Source organism: Petaurus breviceps, unplaced genomic scaffold, assembly GCF_028583685.1.
Source record: "Petaurus breviceps papuanus isolate PSGF00001 unplaced genomic scaffold, PetGlider_PUasm1.0 90339, whole genome shotgun sequence".
In the NCBI taxonomy this organism is placed as follows: Eukaryota; Metazoa; Chordata; class Mammalia; order Diprotodontia; family Petauridae; genus Petaurus; species Petaurus breviceps.
In genome coordinates, this window is record NW_027187223.1 from 607,393 (window position 1) to 629,803 (window position 22,411).

General features: G+C 44.3%; 1 protein-coding gene across 2 annotated transcripts in view; it reads left to right on the top strand.

Annotated features, from left to right (window-relative positions):
- Positions 1-22,411, top strand: part of LOC138177215 (vascular endothelial growth factor receptor kdr-like) — a 202,793-nt gene that overhangs the window by 53,924 nt on the left and 126,458 nt on the right. For both annotated transcript variants that reach the window (XM_069108292.1, XM_069108293.1), the window contains exon 2: positions 13,654-13,753. In XM_069108292.1, the coding sequence (XP_068964393.1) occupies positions 13,654-13,753 (100 nt within the window). The remainder of the gene's footprint in view (positions 1-13,653; positions 13,754-22,411) is intronic.

Genomic DNA, 22,411 nt, shown 5'->3' on the forward strand with positions numbered 1-22,411 from the left:
TTTTAATTAAGAGGGACAGGAAAACATTCCATCTCTGGGATCCAACATTCTCTCATCTCTGCTGCCCAACACACAAATGAACGTGGGCTGAGCTGTGTCCAGATGAATAGAGTAAGCTATTCGAGGCCCCCTTTGGCAAATGGCGATGTTTCTTCCCCGGTGCTGAGGTTTTGAGAAGGGCAAACATGAGCAGCAGCCCCAGCTGGTCACCCAGACAGCAAGCCTGCCTGCCTAGCTCACTGTTATGTGGTTGGCTTCTTGGGCCACCCCCTCCATCTGCCCTTCAGATTCCTGCTTTCTTTCTGTGCTTCTCTATGGGGCTCCCCGGAAATGCCCTCCTGGCTTGCCTTTTGGCTGAACCTTGGCCTCCTGAAGCCCTTTACTTGTTGGACTGATGTTTGTGAAAACCATAATTGAAGATACTGGCAGCCCCAGGTTTCAGTGGAGGGGGCCCGAATGAAAACAGGGCAGATGCAACATTCCAGGGGTCAGGAGGTGACCTCAGAAACTTATTTCGTGATTTAGTGAAGGGTGGCGGCTGGAGTTCCCAGAAGGCAGGTGTGTGTGCTGTTTCTTTGGCATTTTCTTGAGAGGTGAGGGATCTTTCTCTGGGATCAGTCCTCTTTGGCCAACCATTTTCACTTGCAACTGCTTGTTTGGATTGATCAAATGGACCTGCTGTTTGAATTGGCCCCTCTGAGTTCTTTTAGTTATTCTGTCTTAAACAACAGGTCAATTCAAATCAACCAATTGCTTAATTGGTTGAACAATTAGAAGTTGATTTGGTCAGTCCACTGTTCCATTCAAATAGTTGACCTCATAAGTGTGGGCTAGTTCAGCTCAAGGACTGGTCAATGCCAACACCTGGTCAGATAAGGAAAGGAATGAGTCTGGCTGGGGGTAGGACTGAATTGGCTGGTCACTTTAATCAAACGATCCAGATTGTCATAACCAGAGACATAGGCCAAGTCTGGCTAGAGGCGTGACTGGCCCTTAAGACACAATAGTAATTTCAATTCCAGCTTTGCCCAGCATCTCATCCTCAACTTACAATCTTAGAGAGTTGCATGGCCCACAGAGGTTAAGTGACTTATCCAGGGTCACAAAGCCAGTTAATGGCAAGAATCTTCCTGACTCAGAGGCTATCTCAAATCATCCCATGAGTTAGCACCATTTGTAAATCCCTTTGCAAATTTTAAAAGCTTTATATAAATGCTAGCTATTAATATTGTTGTGGTCCCATCTGGCAAGCCTGCCTTAAGAAGGCAGTTAACAGCTGGGCTTATAGCCTTCATATTTAGAGTTGCCAGGGTTTGTGGAATGTACAGAGCTGGAGCTGGCAAGAGTCTTAGAACCCACAATGAAGACTGCCAGAACCGGCTACATGGAGGCCATGAAGTACCAAGAAGGAAACTGAGGCATTGGGCTCAAACATAGGTCCTTGGCCCCCAAATCTAGTGTTTGGTCACTTCATGTTGTTTAAATTTTCTGGGTGGGTTTTTCTGGGTAATCATTTTATTAATTATGTTAGCAGCTAATTAATAAAAGGAGTCAGTGGCACTTTCGAATGGCAAAGACCCCATCATGGAACCCACTCAATGCTTATATGCCCTTGGAAGAGTGGGTGTTCCTGAGGGGGGCAATCAACTGTGATTGGTTAAAAATTAATGAGAAGAATGAATACTATAACGAGGGGTGGACTTATTTGAATGAGGATTTGGGAGATGTGACTGATGATTCAGTCTGGACAAAAAGACTTATCTTTTATCCAGATTACCCCCACTCAAGACAACCTAGATAAAAGACGGTCCATCTGAGTGGCGTTTTTATTCACACGGTTGAGGGTAAGGTCTAACAAAAACGTTCCTCTCACATCCTATGATTAAAGTGAGGGAGGTCCAGAGAAGGTGGGGTGCACCCTCCTGCCACCTCCTGCTCAGTTACAAAGAAGATGGAGTCAGACAGGATGGGTAGGCCCAGATGGGCTGAAATCTGTATCGCTGGAGGGAAGATCTCAGGTCCATGTGAATAATGTGTTATCTTCTATGGGTACTGAATTAGGGGAGGGCATTATTATCGAAGCACCCATTATACAGAGTAGGAAACTGAGCAAGGACTTTTCACACTTTCTAAAGCCTGTGGTTGACAATCTAGTTAAGATATCCAGGCTAAAATAGGCTGGGTTGTTTTGACCCCATTTTTTTTATGTTCTTGTCCAGAAGGCTATAAACAAAAAACAATTGCTTCCTCCCCCTCATTTCCCTGTTATTAACTAGGGTTTGTTCTCAGGTTGTTACTCACCCTAGGCCAGCCTGCACCCTGGGAGCTGGTGTCCAGGCAGAAACAACCCCATGGTATTGGGGGAAGAACAAACAGACTTGCCTCTGGCAAATCGGCCTTACTTTTATTTGCCCACCCTACTGGTTGGTCTGGCTGAGGAAGAGCATTCTTCCCTTGGAAAGAACCTAGATGAGGCTTGATAGACTTCAGGAAAACTCACATGTGCCCATACTCCCACCCAAGAATATCCTCATCTTCATCAAAGCAGGGGGCCTTTCTGCCCTGGAGGACCCAGGCTAGGCCATTTGACTACATCATACTACTTTGGGACAAAGTCCTACAGGGGAACAGAGGTTCAGAGTTGGAAGGGATAGATCTCAGTCATGGTGGGAAGATCTCATTTTACAAATGAGGAAACTGAGTCCCCGAGAGGTGAAATGACCCACCCCTTCAATCTCTCTGGGTTCTCCAAATGAGGTAATGCTAGAATTTGAACCTATGTTCTCTGACTACATCATTCCACTGCCCCATATTGTCTTCTCCATCCTAGGACACAGCATGAATGTCAGAGCTGGAAGGGACCTTTAAGACCACCCAGGGGTGGGGACCTGGGGCCTCAAGGCCACATGCGGCCCTCTAGGCCCTCAAGTGTGGCCCTTTGACTGAATCCCGACTTCACAGAACAAAGCCCCTTAATAAAAGAATTTGTTCTGTTAAACTTGGACTCAGTCAAAAAGCAGCTCCCAAGGACCTAGAGGGCCACAGGGTTCACTATCCTTGATTAAACCACTCCCCATCCCCAGATCCTTCACTGTAGGGAGAAGACTGAGGCCCAGGGAGACCAAGCAGCTGGCTCAAGGTTGCCCAGCTTTCTCCTGTGCTCCTTCCCAGAGGAATGCTGGGAGTTGCCCCAGGGCATGAAGTTTAGAAGGCAGACAATGGAAGAAAGTCATGGAAGAAAGCCTGGTAGCTATTGACAGAATGATGAGAGTAGAGAAAGAGAGATCGACCTGGTGGGCCCTGAGGTCTGGCCAGGCCTTGACCCTGGCCTAGAGAACTGATTGAAAACTTCCTACCCATGGTCGGCCAGCCCTGGCAGAAGGAAAATGGCTCCTGTTCTCTTGGAGGGAGTGCTTTGCTGGGACTACCTGTGTCTCCCCATCCCTCCCAGGAATCATCTCTCTTCCTCAAAGTCTTATCCTCTCTGACTTCTCAAAATTTCCTGAGGCCCAGAGGCTTGGAGAGTGGGTCTCTGTTGGGACTTGGCTGCCCTACGGAGGGGGAGAAATCCTCCCAGACCTATAGATTCTGTTGCCCATTAGGAGTTGGGGGGGGGGGAGGCAACATCTGTGCAAGGGCAGCCTTTTCCTTGCCCATTCCCAGAAACTCTCCTTTCCCTGGAAGCTATGCCCTGACAAGCAACTTAATCTTTCTCTGGGGTGGGACTTGAGGAGTTGGTGTGCTTGGGAGGCCCAAGGGACCCCTTCCTTGCTTAGCTGCTTGTTCCGAGTCATAAGACCAGGGGACAGTGCCCCTGTCCCACAGGGAGACCAAATTTCATCTACTTGGTTGAAAGGCCACTGGCCTGAGAGTCAGGAAGAGAGCTCCATTCTAGACCCTGCAAAATGAGGGGGTTGGGCAGTATGCCTCAGAGGTCCTTTCCTGGTCAGACATGGTCTCACTTTATGTAGATTCTGTATATATCAGTATGTATGCATGATTTCTCCCTGAGATAATTTAAGTCAGTTCCTATGGGGCAGACCTTGTTTCATCTCTAGATCTGGCACCAGTGGCTGATATAATGGGTCCATTCTTAGTGTTTGTCAATTGACTGATTGGGAATTTGGGAGGCTGTTGGTTTTAAGCCCTCTCATCTCTCTCCCCAAAAGAGTCCCTCCCCATGAAGAGTCATGGTGCAATGTGTTGGGAGAGTAAGGAAGTGAATTGAAGATCAGATTTTGAGAAATGTGCCTAACATGGGTTAGCTATGGTTAAGTGAGGTTTTTCCCTTTAGAGGATCCAATCTTAGAGTTAGAAGGGACATCACATCTAACCTCCTCATTTTACAGAAGGGGAAACTGAGGCCCAGGGAAATGATTCGTGCAGGACCATGCTAATAGAAGTGGCACAGCTAGGATTCGAATCTAGGACCTTGGACTCTGCAACTGGCATTCTTTTCAGTTCACCCTCCCTCAGTGTTACTGTCAGGATTTTAGGTAATGTGTGTGTCCCTTCTGTCTCCTCCCTGATATGCATAGTGTCGCCACAGAGGCCAGTCTCTGCCCCTCTGCAAGCAGAACCCAGAGGCCATCTAGACAGAAATCAGATGGGCAAATGACATGGCCTGCACACCTGGCCACTTAGCTGATGGCCCGGCCTCTGGTCACCCGGGAAAATTGCCCAGTAGTGCCATAGAAATGAGTGGGAGGTGTCCTGCTCCCCAAATGGACAGAGGTGGACCTCAGAGTGCCCCGTGGAGCTCCAGGCTCCAGTGGCCATCACCACGTCAGCCACTCTCCCCCTCCATCAGGAGGCTGGGGGTGCTTCGTGGGCCACGGCCCAGCACCCTAGGATCCAGAGTTGGCTTTGGGTGCTAAATAGACGAGAGATTGGCAGTTGTTCATGAGAATTGATCTCAGCTTAGTCTACAGACTCATGTCAGAAAGTGTACTTGAAAGGCAGCAGACTCTGGTCCTGGGCTTAGCTGCAGAGGAAGTTGCTGGGGAAGTAAGAGACTCCACAGACCTCTCTATCCACCCCCAGCCTCCTTTGGGCTGGCTGGACAAGGAAGCATCTTAGCCTGCATCCTCACTGGGTGCACCCACTCTCTGTTTCCGATGAGGGGGCGTGGGGAAGCAGAACTTTGCTGAGATGCCTTTCACCTTTTCTCCTTTCTGGTCTTTGTTTAGAATTCTTCCCAGAAGAATTCTATGTCCTGTGAATTCTTTATGTCCTGTATTTTGAGGTGCCTCCCAGCTCTCGCCTCTGTTCTATGGACCCTCCGAGCTCTGACATTCCCTGTTCTCTAAGGCCCCTCCCAGTTCTGACATTCCCTGTTCTCTAAGGCCCCTCCCAACTCTGACCTTCACTGTTCTAAGGCCCCTCCAGGCTTGACATTCCCTGTTCTAAGGCCCCTCCCAGCTCTGACATCCCCTGTCCTAAGGCCCCTCCCAGTTGTAAGTTGTAAGGTCCCTTCAAGTAGAGCATTTCAGGTTCAATGTTCTAAAGACTCACCCAGGCACAATGCTGTCTCTGCTCTAAGTTTCTTTCCAGCTCAGCCAACATTCTCGGTGCATTCTGAAGCAGCTCCTTAGCACCTACTTCTACTTCCCACCGTGCTCTTGGGTTTCTTTTCAATATATTAGTAACAACTAATTAGCCACAGTCAGTCACCTTCATCTAACAAGTTTTCTTTTGCTCAGATAGGGCTACATACAGGATGTGGAAAATTTGACCAAGAGTCCCAAATTCAAGTCCAATGTCCCATCTGTTACCCCTAAATCCTGTGTATAATCTGTGCTACAAAGTCACATACAATGGCCTGGGTTCCCACTTCCTGCCTCAAGCCCCTCCTCTGTAAAATGGGGCCTAGAATTGCACTAATTATCTACTTGGAGTGTGGTGTGAAGGAAGTATTCTGAATGCCATCATACTAAGCACTCACACTTTTATATACTTTATTACGTAACATGATTTTGATTGGCCCCGTGATTCCATTGATCTGGGGAACTCTAGGGAGGGAAACTTCCTTTCCCAATGCATCTCAGCACCTGCCCCACAAATTCTAGCCTTGAAGAAGGCTTGAAGGAGTTAGAGGACTTTCACAGGGTCACTCAGCCAGAATCAGAAGGCAGGTTTTGCCTATTCTGAGGACAGCTCCCTAGCTGTTATGGGTGGGTCTCATTCCCTTTGGTTTACCCATAGGCAGACACCGGAGCAGGCCTTTCCAATTGCCCCCAGTTCCTTTCTCCCCGCTTCTTCCTTACTCTCAGCGATGGTGAAGTTATTTCTGAGTTCTTCAGTTACTATGGTAACAGAATCCTTTCCATCTAAGCTCTTGGGGCATTGCTCAGTTGCAGGCCAAAGCTTCTTTCTGTGAAGCCCTCTGAACCCTGCCCTTCAGCTTGTCTGGACCCAGTTCCCCTGGGTTTTACTCATCAATTTTCTTCTTCATTTCCGGGGCAGGTGTTCAAGAGAAGTTCTACTATTCTGTCTATCTTTTCTCTCTCCAGGTTCCTGATTCAGAGCTAGAGAGGGGGCTTAGAGGCCAGTGAGTCCAAACCCACCCATTTTGCAGATGAAAAAATTGAATCTCAGAGAAGTTAAGGGACTTTCTCAGGGTTATACAAACCGGTAATTTAACACAATTCAAAATGTGGGGTAGAATGAGGCCTGTTCTTAGAGCCAATAGTACCTCTTTTAAACACAATGCTTACTAGTTACATGACCCTGGGTGAGTGATTTCCTGTCTCAGAATCCCACTTTCCTCATCTGTAAAATGGCAAAGTAATCTGTTCCCTCTCAGACTCCCAGAATTGTGAAGAGAGCCTTCTGTGAGCCCATTTCTTGGGGCTACCCTAGGCCACCTCAAAGAAAAACAAAAGCCTGGGGCAATAGGCTGGAAAACCTGAGTGACCTTCAGATGAGAACAGAAGCAGTGGAGGTTAAGTGTGGGAATAAGTCTCTGCCCCCTGTAATATTAATGGGATTTAAGATCCCCCCATTAGTAGGCCTCACATGGAGCCCATTAAGGTGAACTTGCTTAGGGAAGGCTTTCACACCTTTTGCTCATTTCCAATTAGGCCCTGAGTCAGGAGGGTGGGGATGCCTTCTGGCTCTGAGAAGTGTATACATACTCTGAGTTGGTATTTTGCTTTGGGGCTCACTCATGAGAAGGATCTTGTGATCCCCAGTTGAGATTCCAAGTGGCCGTATGTTCGAGCTCCCCGACTGCTCAGATGCAAAGGCTCTCTCCATCCAGGGATGTATGTAAAGTGTATAGTTGATTCAGGCAGTCAGGGCCCTGTCTGTTGATCTTCATTTCTCTACTTGTATTTTCTCAGTTTGTATTTTCTCTGACATTCAGGGTACTGACTTTCCCCTGAACTAGTGAATGTAATTAAGAAAGACTGTTGACCCCTTGATCAGCTAACTGTCCTAGTAAAGCAGATGATCTAAGAACCTGTGCTAGCAGCCATCCTGGGGATGCCAGCATGGTTGCTGCTACACTCCACCTCAACCCACCCCAGAACCTGGGGAGGCTTCTTTCTGGGGCCTATTTCTTCCCCTGTGGCCTTCCTCTGGCCCTTGTGCTGCCCTGGAGGAATGCTACCTGACTCCGCCATTTATAAGCTATGCAATCTTAGACAAGCTACTTGCTCTTTCTGGGCCTCAGTTTCCTTCCCTGTAAAATGAGGAAGTTGGACTTGATCTCTGAAGTAATTTCTAGGAGGCAATTTACCTAGTTCCCCAGGCCTTGGTTTCCCCATCTGTAAAATGAGAGAATTTAAGTAGATAACCTTTCAGGGGCCTTCCAGTTCTTGATTCCACCACTTTAAGTCTGTGATCATCCTTTCCTTCCTCTCTCCACCTACCCCAATCCCAGACCTTGTAGCTGGATGAACCTCCCATCAGTCAAAGTAAAGTCTCCCACAAACTGGTATTGAAGAAACACAAACACCAGCACTTATGAACCCTCGTCCCTGAAAAAAAATTTTGTGAGGCTGCTGAAAAGCCTACCCCTGGGCCATCTCTCCTTTTCAAACAACCCTTTAGCACTAGGCAAGACAAACATAGGCCTGGCAGATGATCATCTTCCACTGTTTCCCAGCTTCTAGAAGACCTTGGATGGTCATGAGGTCAGAGGCTTTAGATAGGGACTTCAGAGTCAGAAGAACAATGTTTGACTCCTAACTCCCATCCTCCTGGCTAAGTCCACCTTGACAAGTCACTTCTTTTATCTTCAAAAATGGGAGAATGATCATTGCCTCCCTCTGTCCCTGACGGGTTGTAAAGAAAGTTCTTTGTAACCCTTGATGATTACTCGCACACCTCTAACATGTTGTAGCTGTACTTTGGACTCTATATACTCCCATCCTGTCTCATTTTTTACTTTCTGGAACTCCTTAAAGCATCTACCCTGTGTGCCAAAGGCATTGATTGCTTTGAGACTTGAAATATTTCCTGGATGTTTGCATAACTCTAAAGAGATTTGGCATCCACACTTCCATCACATGACCTACTCAGCTCCTTTTTTTCCCATCACTTCACATACTTGGTGACATCTTTTATATCATTTCTCACGCACAAGGCATCCTCAGTAATTGGCGGTGGTCTGTGTTGATCCATCTTGCATCTTTCCCCTTGGGGCATTTACAATTGTGATTCTTCCAGTATAATGGTGTTCCATGATTTTCAGTCATTCAGCATTTTGGGGAAAATCTTTATGCCTAAGAGATGGACTCTTGTGTCCTTGGGCAGCTGCTTGGGATAATTGGAATGCTTTTGATGATCCAACTTTTCTAAAGTGTAATAAAAATAATTAGTCTTCTTCAATTGATAAATGGCCAAATGATGTGAACAGGCAGTTTTCAAAGGAAGGGATCCAGGCTATCAATAGCCAGATGGAAAAATGCCCCAAATCACTAATAATTATATAAATGCAAATTAAAGAAACTCTGAAGAACCACCTCACATCCATTAGATTGGCAAAGATGACAAAAAAGGAAAATGACCAATGTTGGAGGAGCTGTGGGAAAACAGGCACATTGATGTACTCTTTGGAGCTATGAATTGGTCCAGCCTTTCTGGAAATTAATTTAGAATTGTGGACAAAAAATCTGTAAACTAAACATGCCAGTGACATCACTATAATTATATACCCCAAAGAGATCAAATTAAGAGGGAAAAGACCCCTACAAAAATATTTATGGCAGTTCTTTTTGTAGTGGAAAAGAACTGGAAACTAAGTAGTATCATCAATTGGGCAATAGCTGAACAAATTATTATATTATGAATATAATGGATTATTACTCTGATGTAAGAAATGATGAAATGGCCAGTTTCAGAGAAACCTTGGAGGACTTGTATGAACTGATACAAAATGAGGTGAATAGAACCAGGAGAAAATTTACCACTGCAAAGATAAATATCTTGGAAATAATTAAGAACTCTGATCCATGCAGTGACAAATCATGATTCCAGAGGACTGAGGATGGAGAATGAGGGATATATTTTTAAGCATGTTTAATTCAGGAGGTTTTTTTTGCCTGATTCTTCATATTTGTTGGAGGGGTTTAGTTTAGTTAGAGGGGTAGGGTTGGGAGGGAGAGAAAAACAAGTGTTTGTCAATTAAAAAAAAAATATATATATATATATATATGTATGTATGTATGTATGTATGTATGTATATGTGTCCATAGTCAGTTTAAATAATGACCAGTCTCTGAGAGCTCAATACTGTTTTCTCTACTATACTTCCTGTCTCCTCACTGAGTCACACATTCTCAGAATTAGAAGGGACTTCAGAGATTATCTAGGTAGCAGCTCATTCCCCAATAGAATGTGAGTTTCTTGAGATCAGGTTGTTTTTATCCCGACATCTAGTCCAGTCCTTAATGGAGAAGGTATTCTCTATATAACATACTCGAAAAATAGTCATTCAGTCTCTCCTCAAAACCTCCTAGGGTGGGGAACTCCTTACCTGCCAAGGCAGTCCATTCCACTTTTGGAAAGTTTTAATTGTTTTAAAGTGATACCCTCTTTTTTTTTTAACATCACCTTCATTACCAAATATATTTCCCTTCCTTTACCCAGGAAGCCACCTTTTGTAACAAAGGTTAAAAAAGAAAGAGAAAAGAAGCAATTTAGCAAACTAACCAATTTATCACCCAAGTCTGATAATATATAGTGCACACGTCTGTAAGATAGGGAGGGAGGGGCATTTTCTCATCTTTTCTCCCAGGTTGAGTTTGGTCATTATCATTATTGAGCATCCTGTTTTATTTCATTGTTCTTGTTTACATTGTTGTGGTCCGCTTATATGTTGTTTCTTGGCCTTTGATTAGTTTACTTTGTATCAGTTCATGGAGATATTTCTAGGCTTCTCTGTATTTATGTGTATCATTTGTTACAGCAGAAGTATTCCATTGCCTCCATGGACCACATTTTGTTTAGCTGTTCCCCAAATGATGAGCATTCACTTTGTTTCCAGTTCTTTGTTACCATAGAAAATGTGAATTTGTCTGAATGTTTTGGTGTATACTGTGGTGTATATTTTGTTTCCTCCCCTCCTTCTAGTATATGCCTCCCAATGGGATCCCTGGATCACTTTTTAAGTGTAATTCCAAAATGCTTGAACCGGTTCCCTGCTCCACCAACAATGCATCAGTGTGCCTGTTTCCCCATATCTTCTCCTACATAGACTGTTCCCATCTTTTCTCATCTTTGCCAGTTTTCAGGTGTGATATGAATCCTCAAGGTTGTTTTGCTTTATGTTTTTCTTTGTATTAGTGATTTGGAGCAATTATTTTTGTTATGGCTGTTAATCATTTGCAATACAGAAGACCTCCCCCAGTTCTCCTTTCCCTGTAAAATTACTTGCCATCTACTCTGTATATATCTTGTATGGACACATTTATTTTGGTGTGCCCTCCCCCCATTAAAAGGTGAACTCCTCAAGGTTAGGGACCATTATTTTTGCCCGTTTTTATGTGGGAATATTAGTGGGATCTATTTATTGAGAGACAGTGTGGTCTAATGGAAAGAAAATAAGATTTGGGGGAGTCAGAGGGCAAATCTGTTCAAATTCAGACTATTCCTGTATGATCTCTAGGTGGCATAATAGATAGAGCCCTGGATTTGGAATTAGGGAGACTTAAGTTTGAATCTTGTCTTAGACACTAGGCCTTGGGCAAATCACTTAACCGCTACTTGCCTCAGTTTCCTGAATTGTAAAATGGGGATCATAATAACACTTACTTCCCAAGGTTTTGGTGAAGATCAAATGAGATAATACTTGTAAAGTACTTTGCAAACCATAAAGTGCTAAATAATAACAGCAACAATAATAGCTAATATTTCTACAGTATTTTAAGGTTTGGGGAGTACTTTGCAAGTATCATCTCCTTTGATCCTCAAACCCCTGGGAGGTAGTGATTTTATTTATTTTATTTTTTTGCTTTTTTGGAGGGCAATTGGGGTTAAGTGACTTGCCCAAGGTCATGCAGCTAGTTTTTGTGTTAAGTGTCTGAGGCCGTATTTGAACTCAGGTCCTCCTGACTCCAGGGCTGGTGCTCTATTCACTACAGCACCACCTAGCCGCCCCTAGGTAGTGCTTTTATGATCCTCATTTTTTGGTTGAGGGAACCAAGGCAAGCAGGGGTTGAGGGATTTGCCCAGAGTCAAACACAACTAGTAAGTGTCTGAGGCAAGATTCGAACTCGGCTTCCTAAGTCTGGTTCAGCATTCCATCTACCTTGTGGTTATTATGCTCATGACTATGTTGATTATCCAGGAAAAATACTCTCCATCCCTTCAAACCCTACCCATCCTTCCAAAGTCAACTTCAAGCCCACATCTTTCAAGAAGGCTTCCCTGGTCAGGGTGATTATTTCATCATCTCCCACATAGACCTCATACTTCCAGTCTGGGAGATACCTGCCTGGGGCTGATGGTGCTTCCTTTCTACCTCTAGCTCAGAGAGTGAAAGGCAGAAACCACTCCCAGGAGTTCAAGATCAGTATCTTCAAACCATACTATTCGCTAGCTTCTTTACTAGAAGAACCTGGATGATGGGAAGGATGGCAGGGTCCTCAACAGAAATAGGGAAGTGAGCAAGAGAGAATGGGTTGGACTGGCTGACCTCTGGGACTTGTAACTCACATCTTGTCCTAATACTTGGAAAGAGCCCTAACATAGGGCTCATAAGAAATTCCTTAGAACATAGCATCATTATACCTATAGACTCTGGCACTGTGGGGAAATATGTGTGTGTCCATAAAATCATATCATATTAGGACTAAGATGAGCTTAAGAATATAGAATATCCAAGCTGAAAGGCGCCTTTAAGATACTGTGACTCGTTGCCCCTTTATTTACAGTCTCCAAAGGCTTGAAGTAATTCACCCACAGCCACACAGCAGGTAAGCGGCCAAGGTGAGACTTATCCCCAAATGCTCTGCTTCTAAATCTGGCCCTCTTCTTTCGCACCACAAAGAGGATTGAAAGGTCCAGGACTTCAAAAGAAGGGTCTGGGGGGTGCAGGAGATGCCTTCAATGCTTTCCTCAGTTGGGGAAGGATAGGTGACAGCTTCTGGGTCATGGGCCCAGGGCCAAGATTGTGGGCCCTGCTCAGTCCGGTTTGCCTGGCCCTGCCTGGCATAAGGATGGGTGGGTCTCTCTTTTGAGTCACCCAGCCTCCACCAGAGACGGGCCCCTTAACCCGAGGGTCCTGGGAGCTCTGATGAAGAGCTGGAACCAGGAAGCATCAAGGCCTGTAGAACAGCTCTGCACTTTGATGGTGCAGATAAAATGTAAATGATAGGCAACTTGACATCCCACCCTGGGAGCCAAATGCGTGGGTGCTTTTTTTCTTAGTTCCTTTCAACAAGGCCACTTTTCTCTAGCACTTTGATGTTTACAAAGATCTTTCCTTGCGTTACCCACTCTACCGGGGCTGCTGCACATTTTGCAGATTAGGAAACTGAACCTCAGGGACATGAAGTGACTTCCCTAGGGTCATAACCAGGTGGACTCTTTACCTAGAATCAGGACTAAAAAATGCAGTGTGGGGAAAAATCAATGGGCTTGGAGTCTGAGGGTCTGAATTCAAATCCCACATCCATCACTTGCTAGCATGTGTGACCTTGGGCAAGTCCCCAAGCCTCATTTTCTTATCTATAAAATAAGGGAGGGGGCAACTAGATGGCCTGTGAGGTTGATGATCCTATATGTGGCGTTAAATGAGTCATCATCATCCCTGGGCCTCAGTTTCCTCTTCTATAAAATTAGGATTTTGGCCGAGCTAGCTTTTGTAAATTGTTCCAGCTCTAGATCTAGGGGCCTGTGAACCTGGTATTTTTAGCTTGGAGAAGAGAAGATTTGATTGGAGGTGGGGGATGGAACAGTGAAGAGTACATGCATGGCAGCTGTCTTCAAGTATCTGCAGGGCAATCCTGTGGAGGAACCACGCGAGCTGGCCACAGCTTTGGCCCCAGAGGGCTGACCCAGGAGCCAGGAGCACAATTCCGCCAATCAGTCAGTAAAAATTTATGAGGCCTTTTTGTTGAAATGATGCATGGTTCTGCAATGAAATGTTGACCCATCTTGTAAAGATTTATAATAACAATCAATTCTCCCCTTGTCTTGGTCCAGGTCTTGCTAATAATGAAGAGACCCTGATGAAACCCAAACTGAGCTTCTTGGGGGACCAAGTGGTGATCCCAGCCGGTTCCCCATTTGATGTAACCTGCAGGTAAGGAAAACAAAGTCAAGGGTCAAGCTAGAGGGTGTGGGGCTCCCATAGTCTCATTCAGACTGACCCATCATAAAGAAGCTTTCATTGTTTCTCTCCTTCCACTAGTGGAATGAGGGCTGACTTTGGAGTCAGGGAGACCCAGGTTCAAATCTCGGTTCTGTTACTGCTTGTGTGACTTGGGCAACTCCTTTCTCCTCCCTGGGCCTTAGTTTCCTCCTCTGTAAAAGGAGGGGTTGGACCTCTAGGTCCAGCCTTCAATCTTGGATTTGATATGTGATCTTGTGTCTCTCACTCCCTTTCCCTGCATCTCAGTTTCCATCTGTCAGAATAGCTGGCCTCTGACGATGCTAAGACTAGAGGTATTATCCTATGGCAAGGCTAAGGTTCCACCCAGACTCCATCAAAAGCCCAGGCCCTTTGATTTAATCTATCTGCCATGCTCTGATCACATGGGGTGTATGTAATCAAAGGACTGAATGAATGTTTTGCTAGCCATCCCTTTGAACAGACCCTCCAGCTGATGCCCAGAGTAGCCAGAGAACCTTCCTTGGATCATGTGTCTTAGGGAGAGACCCCCTTCAGACCTGTGTGAGCTTGTATGACAACCTGGCACATTATTCCTCTTCAGTGACATAAGCTGGACTGCCTGGGCCCTAGTGTTCTCTGAAGGCCTCACTGGGCAAGGGGAGCTGAGGAGACACCAAGTCGTCCTCATTGTGGAGGCAAGGAGATGGAGAGTGTCGACTCTTTTTTTTTAGATTATCTTTTATTTATTTATTTACTTGTTTATCTATTTATTTATTTAATTTTTAAAAAGTATTTCAGGCCTGCTTTGCCAGCTGCTTGGCTCTTTCCTCTCCAGTGCCTTCCAGTCCTCTTTTCTCTTTGTTTCTTCTCCTCTTCCTCCTTCTCTTCCTCCTCTTCTTCCTCTTCCTCTTCTTCGTCCTCTTCCTCCTCCTCTTCTTCTTCCTTCTCTTCTTCCTCTTCCTCATCTTCCTCTTCTTCCTCCTCCTCCTCTTCTTCCTTCTCCTCTTCCTCCTCTTCCTCTTCCTCCTCCTCCTCTTCTTCTTCCTCCTCTTCTTCCTCTTCCTCATCTTCCTCTTCTTCCTCCTCCTCCTCCTCTTCCTTCTTTTTCTCCTCCTGGCTCTCTCCTTCCCCTATACCTTTGGAAATACCCAAAGAAGTGGTTGAGGCTTTGGTTTCAGAAACAGTGTCCCTGCATCCTCCCTTTCTCTTACTACGAACTCTCCAGGAAGGAGTGGGGTAGGGAAAAGAACTCTCAGCCATCTAATAACCCATGGACAGAAGATAGTCATGCCACCACAGGGCAGCTCCCCAAGGACCTCTAATCCTGACAGTGTGGTACACAGGAGCTGGAGTCAAGATCTGAGTTCAAATCCCAGTTCTACCACTTTAGTAAGTATGATTCTTATTTTGTGACCTTGGAAGTCACCTCCCCCTTTGGGCCTCAGTTTCCCCCTCTGTCAAATGAGAGGTTGACTTGAAGGCCTCTGAGGCTCCTTCCAGCTCTAGAGTTCAGAGCTAATGATGCTGCAACTATTACAGTCCCACAATAAGACCTCATTCTCCAGGAAACCCAGCTGATGTGACAGTCTGGTTCTGAATCAGTGCCCACAGCACCAGGCCTGGCACCTGGCATAATCACTGCATTTCCTGAGGGAGGCAGCAATGTGTATACACAATATATATATATATGTATATACACACATATATGTATACATACACACATATATGTATGTATACATACACACATATATGTAATAAATCTAAGGGGTGCCTAGGTGGTACAATGGATAGTGTGTCCACTCTGGAGTCAGGAGGACCTGAGTTTAAATCTAGCTTCAGATACTTCCTAGCTGTGTGACTCTGGGCAAGTCACTTCACCCTGTTTGCCTCAGTTTCCTCATCTGTAACATGAACTGGAGGAGGAAATGGCAAACCACTCCAGTATCTCTGCCCAAATGGGGTCACAAAAGGTTAGACATGTCTGAATGACAACAGTAAGTCCAATGAGATTAAGGTAGTTAGGGAAGGAGGCACATTGCAGATCAGGAAAGGCTCCAGGGTGTGAGCCATGCCACATATGGCCTCATGTATTGGCTGAAGATGACCCTTGCCTATAGGTCTGAAAATGGCCCAGCTTAAGGCTTTTTAGACAGCTGGAAGAAGACAAGCTGAAGGCTCGAGACAGCTGGGGGCTCGGGCAGCTCCTACTTCGTCTTAGTTGGTCCGTTCTTCTTTGGTTGCTGCCAACTGTCACACCCTTGCATAGAGTTTTCCAAAGAGGATTTAAGTGGGGGTCCCAGGAGGAAAACTCCTGGGGATTTAGCACAGGGCAGTCACCAGAATGATGGGATGTCATGGAATTCAGATCCAGCATTAATACATTCACTTCTTATCAACAAAAGCCAAATTCATATCAAAGGCGACAAGAATGAGATTTGTTTCAGCTGACAATGAGCAAAACACCACAATTACTGAATGCAAGAATTTGAATTTGGGGATTCTCTTATGTTCTAGCTAAGCAAAGCAATGTGACTCTTACTATTGTTATTGACATCTTTGTGTGAAATGGGGCTTTCTGCTCCAGCTAGTAGAGCCAAAATATTGGCCCGCAAGCCATGGTGGAAGAAGAATCATGAGGGTCAATGGCATCAACGATGGCATACTTGGAGAAACATGGAGCCCAAAACCAAGCCCACCCAGCATGTTAATAAAATTGGAATTATGGTATTATTTTTCTAAATTAGGGGTAGGGATGAGGGACCAGACTGGGCCTATGATTTCATAGGCCTAGAGAACTGCTAGATGAGAAAACTCCCCTACTAAGGAAGGTTTCCAACCTTTCTGCAACATAGAGAGTTGTCTGGATCCCTGAGAGGTTAAGTGACTTGCTCAGGGTCACACAGCCAGTATGTGTCAGAAGAGGGACTTGAATCCAGGACTTTCTTGTCCATGACATCATACTTTTGTAAGTCATAAATATGAAAATTGTAAAGGATTTTTTCAATTAATAAATATTTGTGGTGATTATGTTGTTTTTAGTGGGCATTTAACTTTTTGTGGGATAAAATTGTAAAATTCTTAATTTTATTGGAATAAAATTCAGTTTAAGAGAATGATTTATGCAGATTGTTTTATGCAAAGCATGTGCATGCGATGACAGTTTTTTGGGTATAAAGAGTGAGCATCAATCCATGAGGTTTGGAAACCACTGTCCTTGGGCATGGAAAACAAATAACTGAGTGGTGTATGGGCAGGTTGAAGACATTTTACTGACAACAACCCTGCTTACTCGACAGACTGCTGGGTCATTTTGTTGTTGTTATTATTTTGTTTTTGGCATACATTTGGCCAGCTGAATGTTTTATTTTATAATTAGTTGTCCTGCTTTTCCTTTCTGAAAATTCTGTGTTGAAGTCTCTTTATAATGTGATTAGCTTCTGGGAGGTCTTTCCACAGCTTGGTCTGTGGCTTGGGAGGCAATGGGCCTGTCCTAGAGACCATTATTGAAGCCTATTGATCCAGACTTGTAGGTCCAACCAGAGCTTATGCTCCTTTGGGATGGCCTTCTAGGACTCAGGGTCCCCTCACTGTCACAGTGAAGCATCATTGAGAGAATGTTGTCACTAGGTCACACTATCTCACATGTAAAAAAAAATGAGGGAGGGGACTAGAAGACTACCAAGCTTGGTTCTAGATCAAAATTGAATGATCCCAGACCTCCTGGCCCTGTTCTTGGTTTGTAAACAGAGTTCACCAATCTGGGCCAGATGAGATTGCTGGAAGAGATGGAATTGCTTAACCCCCACCACTTACCAGGTTGGGTCATAGGTGTATAGCACTGTAAAATGTCAGAGGAGGGAAAGTGATATGCCCAAGATTACACAGTAGGTGTCAGAGAAGGGATGCTTAGGTCTGCATTGAATTATATACTCTAGCATTTTTTTTAGATAATAAAGTTCTTATGAGTTACAAGTATCATCTTCCCATGTAGGAATATAAAGTGTAAGCATATTGAGTCCCTTATAATTTCATTTTCCTGTTTACCTTTTGATGCTTCTCTTGAGTCTTGTATTTGAAAGTCATATTTTCTATTCAGCTCTGGTCTTTTCATCAGGAATGCTTGGAAGTCCTCTATTTCATTGAATATCCATACCCCCCCCGCCGAAGGTAGATTATACTCAATTTTGCTGGGTAGCAAAACAATTCTTTGTTGTAATACTAGCACCTTTGCCCTCCTCAATATCATATTCTAAGCTTTCTGCTCCTTTAATGTAGAAGCTGCTAAATCTTGTGTTATTCTCACCATGGCTCCACAATACTTGAATTATTTCTTTCGGACTGCTTGCAATATTTTGTATGACCTGAGAGCTCTAGAATTTCGCTATATTGTTCCTGGGAGCTTTCATTTGGGGATCTCTTTTGGGAGGTGAACAGTGGATTCTTTCAATTTCTATTTTACCCTCTGATTTTAGAATATGAGGGCAGTTTTCCTTGATAATTTCTTGAAAGATGATGTCTAGGCTCTTTTATATCTTTGCATTTATGTAATTTATTAAATACTTATTAAAAATTAAACTTCAATAATTTTTAAATTATTACTTTTAGATCTATTTTCCAGGTCAGTTGTTTTTTCAATGATATAGTTAACATTTTTCTATTTTTTTCATTCTTTTGCTTTTGTTTTATTGTTTCTTCATTCTCATAAAGTCATTAGCTTCTATTTGCCAAATTTTACTTCTTAAGGAGTGATTTTTTTACAGTGAGCTTTTGTACCTTTTTTCATTTTGGCCAAATTTACTTTCTAAGGAGTTCTTTTCGGTTTTGTGTATCTTTCCCCCTTTTCTTCTCTTCAGTTTTGTGTATATTTTTCCAGTTGACTGATCTTGATTTTCAAGGCATTCTTCTCACTGAATTTTGGTACCTTTTTTACCATTTGTCCTTTTTCTGTTTTTTTGAGGTATTATTTCTTCAGTATTTTTTGTCCCTTCTTTACCAAGCTTGTTGACTCTTTTTCCATGATTTTATTGTATCACTCTCATTTCTATTCCCAAGTTTTCCTCTACCTCTCTTACTTGATTCAAGCTCTTCCATGGCATGAGACCAATTCATATTTTTCTTTGAGGCTTTGGATGTAGCAGTTTTGAATTTGTTGTCTTCCTCTCAGTGTGTGTTTTGATCTTTCTTGTCACCATAATAACTTTCTATGGTCAGAATTTTTTCTGTTTGCTCATTTTCCTAGCCTATTTCTTGACTTTAAACTCTTTGCTAAAGTGGGTCTCTGCTTTGGGGGTTGAGTGAACACTGTCTCAAACTCTAGGGGTTTTTTGCAGTTGTTTTCAGAGATACTTCTAGTGACCTAAAAGTTTTCCATTCTTCCGAGGTGGTATGATCTAAGGAGAGGGGTTTGCTCCTCTCCTGGCCTGTGCTCTGATCTGTGAGTGACCACAAGCATTGTTTTCTGCCCTTGAATTGTGAAGAGGGTGTGCTAGTGCTCCTCCTCACCCTGGTCCTGCCACCCAGGACTAGGACCCAGATCTGAATATGCACAAAGCAACAGAGTTCTGCTTCAGTGCCAGCAAAGAAACCCCTTTAAGCTCCTGACCAGTTGTGTGACGTCCTTATTCTCTGTGGTTTGATGCTGCTGACTCAGTCCCTCCCAAGGCCAACTCCTGGTTCAATGGAGCCTGGCCTACACTGGTGCTTCTCTCACATCCTAGTGCAACAGACCTTTCATGCCATCTTGGGCTGGAAATTTTTGGGTCCTGCCACTCCAGAATTGGTTTTTAGGCATTATTTAAAGTTATTTCAAGTGGAATTTTGGAGAGCTCAGGCAAGTCCCTACCTTTTTCCTCCATCTTCTCTAGCATTTTTTAAAATCACTTATCTGTCTGCCTCCATTTCCTCATCTGTGAAATGAAGGGGTGGGACAAGATGGCATTTGAGCATTTTTCCTGCTCTAGAGCTGGCGTTCCATGATGTCACCCCACCTTCTTGTATCTTATTTTTCTCATCTCTCCTTCTCTCCCCCACCAGCTTTATAAGCTTAGATATGGTTTTCATCTAGGGTTTACCTTAAGTCACCATCGACCTAACCTCCGACTTAAACTTTGTGCTGATGGTGGCTCCCTTTCTACCACCCCCCTACTCCCAAATTAATCCCTAAACTATCCAAAGAATATGAAAAGAGTTATTCTCAGAAGAAATAAAAAAATGACTACCCCAGAGCCCACTATAGCTGTCTATATGATTTTCCTTCCCTGTAATTTTTTGGTGCTTCATGCCTGGCCCAACTTGCTTGAGAACTTGAACAATAGCAGGAAGTATAAATATCCATCAGCACCTCTCGGCCTCTAATCTTGGATTGGGAGGAGGAGAAACTGGAGAAAGTTCTGGGCCTATTGTTTATTCTAAACCCAAACCCAGACTGTCATGGTCAGAGGGTATCTAGCCAAGTCCTACCTAGCCCAGAAACTACTTCATTTCAACAAATGACTGCTATGTGCTGGAGGTAAAAAGACAAACAAAAAATGAAAAATGGCCCAGTCCCCACCTTCAAGGAGCTTACATTCTACTGCATTGTGGGGAGGGGGAGGGTAGGTAGAACACTCTATATGTAGATAACTAAATATAAAGCCTAGACAAGGACATTTTGGTGTGGGAGGAATTCTGAACAACTAAAGGGACCAGGAGATGGTACTTAAGTGGAGACTTGAATAGAAGTAGGGATTCCAAGAACTGGGGATGAGGAGGATAAACATTTCAGGTATGGAGAACAGCCTGGATAAAGTCATGGAGGTAGGAAATGGAATTTCATACATAAGGGAAAGTAGAAAAGCACCGCAGGAACCATCCTGCCCAGCCTAGGAATCCCAAACTCAACAGGTCCATAGATACAGGAATTTGAGATACAGGTATCTCAAACTCAGCAGGTCTGGAATAGAATGCATTCTCTTTCTTCCCAAACCATTACCTCTTCTGAACTTCCTTCTTACTCTTGAGGATGCTCTTAGCCTTTCAGACTCACAACCTTGGCATCATCCTCCCTTCTCTCCCAATTACCCCACATAGCCAATCAATTGCCAGGTCTTGTGATATCTTTCTTTTTATCATCTCTCATTTACAACCTCTTCTCTCCACTCCCTCCTTGCCTCTCACCTGGACTACTACAGTAGCCTCTTAATTGACCTCCCTATCTCTCCCTTTCAAATCCATCCTCCATTCAGCTGCCAAAGAGATTTTCCTAAAGCATAGGTCTTAACTATGTCCTTCTCTCAACTTAGTACACTCCAATGATCTCCCTATTACCTCTGGGATAAAATATAAACTTCTTTGTTTAGTATTTTTAAACTGTTCCCAATCTGGGTCCTTGCTTTTTCATTCTTCTCATATTCCCCTACTTGGACTCTCTGTTCCAGTCATGGAGGTCTCCTTGCTGCTCTCCATACCTGTTCCTCACACCTGGAATCCATTCTCTCCCTCCCAGCCTCCAGCTCATAGAATCCCTGGGTTCCTTTAAGACTGAGCTCCAGGGTGGCCAGGTAGCACAGCGAGTAAGAGCTCTGGCTCCAGTGTGGGGATGACCTGGGGATCGAATCTGGGCTCTGACACTTAGCACCCACCCAGAAACACCTGTCCGTGTAACCCTGAGCAAGTTACTTAACACCAATTGCTTAGGGGCGGCCAGGTGGCTCAGCGAGTAAGAGCACTGGCCCGAGAGTCCAGGATGACCTGGGATCGAATCCCGGGCTCAGATACTTAGCACCACACCCAGAAATAACTGGCCGTGTAACCTTGAGCAAGTTACTTAACCCCGATTGCTTAAAAAAAAAAAAGTCTGAGCTCCAGTGCCTTTTTCTGTAGGAGGCCTTTCCCTGTCTCGCTGGTTGCTGGGGCCATCTCCACTAAGGTTACCTTTCATCTTCTTCCCCCATTAGAATGTAAGTGTTTTGAGGGAAGACTGTTTTCTCTTTCTTTGTTTCCCCATCACTTAGCACAAAGCCTAACATGCAGTAGGAACTTAATTAATGCCTGTTGTTGACTGATCAAACACAAATTCCTACAACAACGTTCATGACAGGGGGTCATCCAGTTCCTGAGGCAGCCCAAGCTATTCTGGATATTTTCCTGACATGGAACCCAACTTTGCACTCTTGTGACTTCCTTTATTGCTCTAATTCAGTTGATTTGATAAGCATATATTAAATGCCAGCGCTTAGAATAATCCTTATCTCTCTCCCACGAAAAGTCCCTTCAGATCCTGGAAGACAACCCTAGGGACTCCTCTGAATCTTCTCTTTATAGGTTAAATATCCCCATTTCCTTCAATTGATCCTCATGGGACATTAACTCAAGGTCTTTCCCCATCCTAGTCAGTCCCCCTCTGTACACTCTCCAGTTTATCAGTGCCCTCTCTACAATGTGGCACCCAGACCTGAGCCCTCTACTCTATCTGGAGTCTGAGCAAGGCAGAGGATAGTGGAACTATGTAAACTTCTGTTGATGCAGCTAAATATTCTTCAAGGAGGGAAAATCTTTTATGCAAATAAGTACCAAAGGTTCAGAGTGGCCTTCTCTTCCCCTCTACCCTTTCCCACATCAGATCTTACCCACTAAGTTATGACAAAAGAT